At 44.3% G+C, this 6,000-nt stretch overlaps 1 protein-coding gene across 2 annotated transcripts in view; it reads right to left on the reverse strand.

The window, feature by feature from the left end:
• LRCH2 (leucine rich repeats and calponin homology domain containing 2) overlaps positions 1 to 6,000 on the reverse strand; it is a 51,911-nt gene extending 45,911 nt beyond the window's left edge. For both annotated transcript variants that reach the window (XM_075512923.1, XM_075512921.1), the window contains exon 1: positions 5,709 to 6,000. In XM_075512923.1, coding sequence (XP_075369038.1) covers positions 5,709 to 5,982 — 274 coding nt within the window. In that variant the 5' untranslated portion in view covers positions 5,983 to 6,000. The remainder of the gene's footprint in view (positions 1 to 5,708) is intronic.

The raw sequence follows: 6,000 nt of genomic DNA on the forward strand, positions 1-6,000 counted from the left end.
TGAAAATCAGACTTTGGACAGCCACAGGAAAGAGGAGAACTCAGAATTCTCTCCACACTGTCATGTAGAACTTTTACCACAAAAAAGACCTAGCGAGTATCTTTGCATTTTCTGTGGAATTATAGCCTTCAGTCCTGATTCAGTTACAACTTTTTGCTAAGGACACGTTTCAGCATTAAATGCCAGCCTTGCCAGTAAAATGAATATATACTTTTGAATCCACTCCAACAAAGCTTCACAAGTCAAATGAGAAGATACTTTTCACAAACAAAAAATCTGAAAAAGCAAAGGCTAGTCCATTTTTCTTGTCACACAAGGTTTTGCAATACAATTCATGATCTAAATACATATTTCTGCTTTGTTACTTATTATTTGAGGAGGGGGAAAATGTATCACAAAAAGTTATTTAGATCAATCAAAAACAGAAATATCTCGGAGGTTAAATCTTTTTGATATTCCAAGGCACAAAAATAGTCAATGTGATGGCAAATTTAGTTTTGATAATACAAAGTCAAAAAATTACACATTGCATGTTTCTTGTAGGTCTGTATTTCAGATAAGGCTACAACATGGATTTTTTTTTTTATGATTAGATTAAGATTCTTCATAATGCAATCCTTTTATGCAAGGTGAACTAGTAATAAGTTGTTTTAACTTCAGCTCACTGAACTGAGATTTTTCCTAACTTGTCTATAATACCAAGTGTCCTTAAATATCCTTATTACTGGCCTTCAGCAAGAAGGCCTCAGACAACATACACAACTCATTTTCCCTTAACCCAAACACTAGATAGGCTAAGAAGCCACGGTGGAGAATTTCCACAATTACTTGCTTATAAACTGTGTCACTTCCAGATTTTGCATCTGATGCGTTTCTGATCCCCCTCCCCTGCCCCAACATATAATCCAAGTTTCTCTTTTTGTTCAAATCTGAAGAAGTCACGTTGAAAAACGTGGTTCTTTAGTAATGTTTGATTTCTAGAATGTAATCTAGATTTAAGATATACATCATATATGAATGTTATTTTCTTGAGCTGAAAATTGGATTTGGTGTTGCTATTCAGTTACCTGCCATCACTTTACTCAACATTGGTACCAACAAAAATAACTTTATTCAGACAGGAAAATATAATTGGTTTACAAGTGCATACTATAAAGGCAGAAGAGGAGTATTATAAGCTAACATTCTCATGCAATTCACACTCAATATTAAGCTGCAGCTTTTGTTTTTTAATCCATAATCACATGAATAACTATATACACCTTAGAAGGGCCAGAAATATGATGTAAAAAAATCAACAAAGTCATGCAAGTAATGCTAGGCAATGTATCTTAAACAACAACGGTGTCTCCTTCCATCCACCCCCTCAGCAGACACATGCAGGAATCACAATGTGTGAACTCTGCCCGTGGTGCCGAGATTGTTATTGGCCATGACAGGAGGGCTCATCCTGAAACCATATTGGGAATACCCTGGTGTTACTTGTCAGCTATAGAAGAAGGTAGCAGGTGGTGAGAAATGAGAAATTTCAAAGTTAATGTATTTACAGGCAATCATTCACCTACTTATAATTGCTTGGAGGTTCCCTCAGAATTAAAAATTGGGAATCAAGTTTGTTGTGACAAAGTCATAAACAAGTAAGCTGGCACAAACAAGATGGCACCACTATATTTATCCAGAGCAAATAAATTGTTTGAGCTGTCAGTCTAGTATCTTTCATATTTACTATATTCATGTTTTAAGAAGCGCTCACAAAAAAAAGAGGGAAATTGCTAAAGGCATAGGTTGACTTAGTTCAGCACAGCAATATAGCACAGGAACCCATCTTTAAAAAAACAAAACAGAAAACATACAACTCTTCAGCTAAGCAGACAGCGATTACATTGATGTGATATACTCAATTACTTAACTGCCAGGGGGCCTAATGTTGCTCACACAGCGAGATGTAAAATAACACACGTTAATAAAATGATTGGAATATTCAATATATCTCTTGATACACCTCTTGATATCTCATGACCTACAATTTTTTTTTTCCAGAAGTTCATTTAACAGCAGCACAAGATCTGTTTGAACAGCCAGAAGACAAATTCAGGGAAATAATAAAATAAGGGGGTTTTTTGGCCCAAGAGCTGCAATGACAATTCATGGTTAAATAAAGATATGACAAACATAAGGTCAGAGCTAAACAGCCAGATATCATCATTATGCTTTTAGCTCAGCAATAATTTTTGTCACATAAGTTAAGATGTCCAAAACATGCTACAGTATTTGCAAACTTTGTACTGGCAAGCCATTACATAAGTTAGATGTAAAATACAGCCAGACCTTAAACAAAAAAACCCCACGGTATTTTTGATAAATCGACGACAGCAATTGTGCTTTAATGTATATATATCTGAACCTTACTGAGAACGGTAGTGGTTTTACTTCAATCCTAGAAATAACTTTCTGTTGCTGATTTTATTGACATTAAGGCAGAATATTCTGGATTTACAGTGAAAGTGTAGATCCTACTGCATAAGGGTTTGTGATATGGAAAAGAAATGGTTTACATCCAGATTTGTTAGAGGGTTTTTTTTAAATGTTTGTTTCAAGTACCACAGAACTGAATTTCAGAGTCACTGACTTAGAACAGAAAGTGAAACACAGCAAAGATTTTTGACCCACTCCCCATCTCCCATGCCTCAGCCTAAATCTATAACCTTCTTCATGGGTATATTCTAATGTAAAAGTGATAACTGCTACAAAAATGGCAATAAGTAAATAACCATAGCCTCTGAGGCAGTTGCTGATCCTCCATCAAGCTCTATGCTACACTGATACTCTGTAAAGAATATCTGTGATCCGCCAGCAGAGTACCACTTACCCACTTCTGAAAAAAATTCTACAGATTAAGTCAATAAAGACTACAAATCTTTTGTTTACAAGCACATTTTGAAAGACGTCTAAAATTTGTATTTCACAGGATTAATTTGTAAGTCAGCACTACATTAAATCATGAGTGTTATGAGATGGTACTTACATAGACCCACATCAACTATTTAAGCAAGTTTTTTTAGAGCAGCAAGCATTATGGCTATTTTTGTCAGAGACTGCCCTGAAACATTTTCATACAATCTTTCATGATGAAAATTCAATCCTGATGGTAGTGACTGGGCTCTACTACATCCTAAAAGATAAAGACAAGATCACTGCAGACAGCTTTTATTCGAATATGTTGAGATTCGAAATAAAACAACAAAAAAATTAAACCCAAAATGCAATTAGTAATAATTAGAAGCAAACACAAAATATGGATTCTTGATGCACTTGCTTCAGGATTAGATTGCCTATATACAATGCTTCATTTTTAAAGATTTAGTTATTGAATATTTATACACAGAAGTGACCTACTATGTTGCTGAATACAGTTTTATACTACTACAAAGGAAAAGAGCTATTATTTCATAGAACCTGTTTTTATTTTAATCTTGTGCTTACATTATGAAATAACTAACACACTGTAACCTATCCCTATTCTGCATTGCACATAGGGATGCATTACATGTGTCAGGAAAAAAAGCTAATAACCCACAAATCATCAGCAGGCTTGGTATTGGATACAGAAATGGGATTTTAAAATCAGTCCTTCACAAATCCTACACAACCTAATATATCACAGAAGAACGAGTACATCATTATTTAACCCTCTGCACAAATGCAGCCCACAACAAAGAGCAACAGAATGAGTATTTGATAGACCAGGAGTACAGGAGTGTCAGAGATGGATAAGGTACCACAATGGGCAGTCTCGTATTCAAAACAATAAGCCAGCTATTCATAACCCATGGGGAAAGAAAAGCCCCAAAACAAAACAAAAAAAACCCTAAGGAATTTATTCACCCAAACAACATTTTGGAAAGCTACTACTACTCATGAACAAAAGATGCTAGACCTCTCATTAATATTTTGTTCTAGCACATTACTCAAAATGATCCTTTTTCAGCAGCCACTCCAGCAGCAAATAAATCCAAAAGTACATCAGAGATGAGCCAAAATATAACAGAACCCCCGTAGAAAATGTAGTTTTGTTTCCTAGGAACTGCATAGAAAAATGTCTCCAAGTTTACTTCACCTAAAAGCCTGGGTAAATCCAGGCTCATAGTCATGATATCTAAGCATTTACCAACACGGTGAATACATTAAGCTCTGACATGCACTCTGCTAGACGCGCACACATCCCTCTCACTCGCACTTGTAACCATCTTCCTGCTGAGCTAGGAAGAAGGACCTACTGGAATACCCCTGGTAACAAAGCTTCACTACAAGGGATTTGACACCCTTGAAGGTACAAACCAACCATAGCATGGAGCTCTTATTCCCCAGAGCGCGAATTAAATAGCTCCCCTCATCTTGCACACCCTCTTCCAGGCACCGTGTGCATACACACGAATTGCAAGTCCTCATCCTTATGACACGTATAGACAGACACACAGAACACAACGCGTAATTACCTGTGAATACCCCCCCCCTTGCACGCACGCACAAAGCTCAACCCTTCCCTCACAGCACAAGCACACACAGACGGGAACCTCTCCTCACTGCAGGCAGGCAGCCCCGCTCCCCCCGCAGCACAGGCAGCAGGCACACAGAGAGCGCCGGCGCCCCTCCCCATGGCAGACACACACACGGAGCACAATAACCCTCCCACTGCACACACGCACTCAGCACAACACCCTGCACACACGGACGGGGTTTAGCGGGAGCCCCTCTCCCCCCAGAGCCCTGCCTTTGCACACACACAGCGGCAGCACTGCGCGCAGGCGCATGCTGCTGGGGTACCCTCGCCCCTTGCACCCCACCTCCTCAGGCACACCGCAGGAGCACCCCTGCCTTTGCACCCCTGCCTTTGCACGCACACACTAGAAACAAGGTCGCCTCTGGTGCCCAGCCCGCCATCACATACCCACAGAGCAGGAACGCTCCCCCCATAAGCGCACACGGCAGAAGCAACCGCCCAATGCACGCAGAGGGGGAGCACCCCACCACTGCACACCCCAGATCCTCCAGCCCCCCCGTCCCACTGCATGCACGGGGAGCCCCCTCACTATCCCCCCCCCCCCCCCGACGTGGAGCCTCCCCACTATCTCCCCCATTGCCCTCACACAGTGAGGGCCCCTACTCCTCCCCATTGCCACCACAGCAGCCTCCACACACATTCCAAGACCCCCACAGCCACCACAGCGGGGGCTCCTTAGTGCTTCTCCCCATTGCCACCACACCAGCCTCCCCACTACACCTTCCCCATTGCCACCACAGCGTATGCCCCGCACTGCTCCCCCCAGTTGCCATCACAGCGGATCCCCCAGCTGCATCCTCTCCATTGCGCCCACTGGGCACCCCCAGGCCCCCCAATGCCACCAGAGCAGGCCGTTCCCATGCCATCCCCCCCAACTGCCACCACAGCCCCCACCACCCGCAGCCCTCCTTTGCCACCACAGGAGATCCCTTCGCTGCATCCCCTCCACTGCCACCGCAGCACGGCCCCTACACCCCCCACTGCCACCACACGGCCCCCACTTCCCACTGCTCGCCCCCAACTGCCACCACAGCGGGGACGTCCCCCCGCCCTCACAGGCTGGTCCCCCACCCGCCCCCCATTACCGCCGCAGCCGGGCCCCCTCGGCCAGAGGCCCCGTCACGCCTCACAGCCGGAGCCCCCCCACCTGCTTGCGTGGTGTCGCTGAGGTCGTAGCCACTGCCGGGGAAGTCGCGCAGCTTCCTCCCGCTGAGGCAGAGGATGCCCGAGCTGCCCGCCTCCTCCAGGGCCCGGTCCAGGCTGCGCACCGTGTGCGGCTGCGGCAGAGTCGCCGCGCCCCAGTGCGGCCCGGCCGAGAAGGAGAGAGTGAGGTGAGCGGGGATCCCCAGCCCCCCCACTCCGTTGCCATTGCCATTGCCGTTGCCGTTGCCGCCGCCACCGCCCCCCTGCCCGGCCGCCATCTTCACGCGGCGCCGACC

Source organism: Mycteria americana, chromosome 10, assembly GCF_035582795.1.
Source record: "Mycteria americana isolate JAX WOST 10 ecotype Jacksonville Zoo and Gardens chromosome 10, USCA_MyAme_1.0, whole genome shotgun sequence".
In the NCBI taxonomy this organism is placed as follows: Eukaryota; Metazoa; Chordata; class Aves; order Ciconiiformes; family Ciconiidae; genus Mycteria; species Mycteria americana.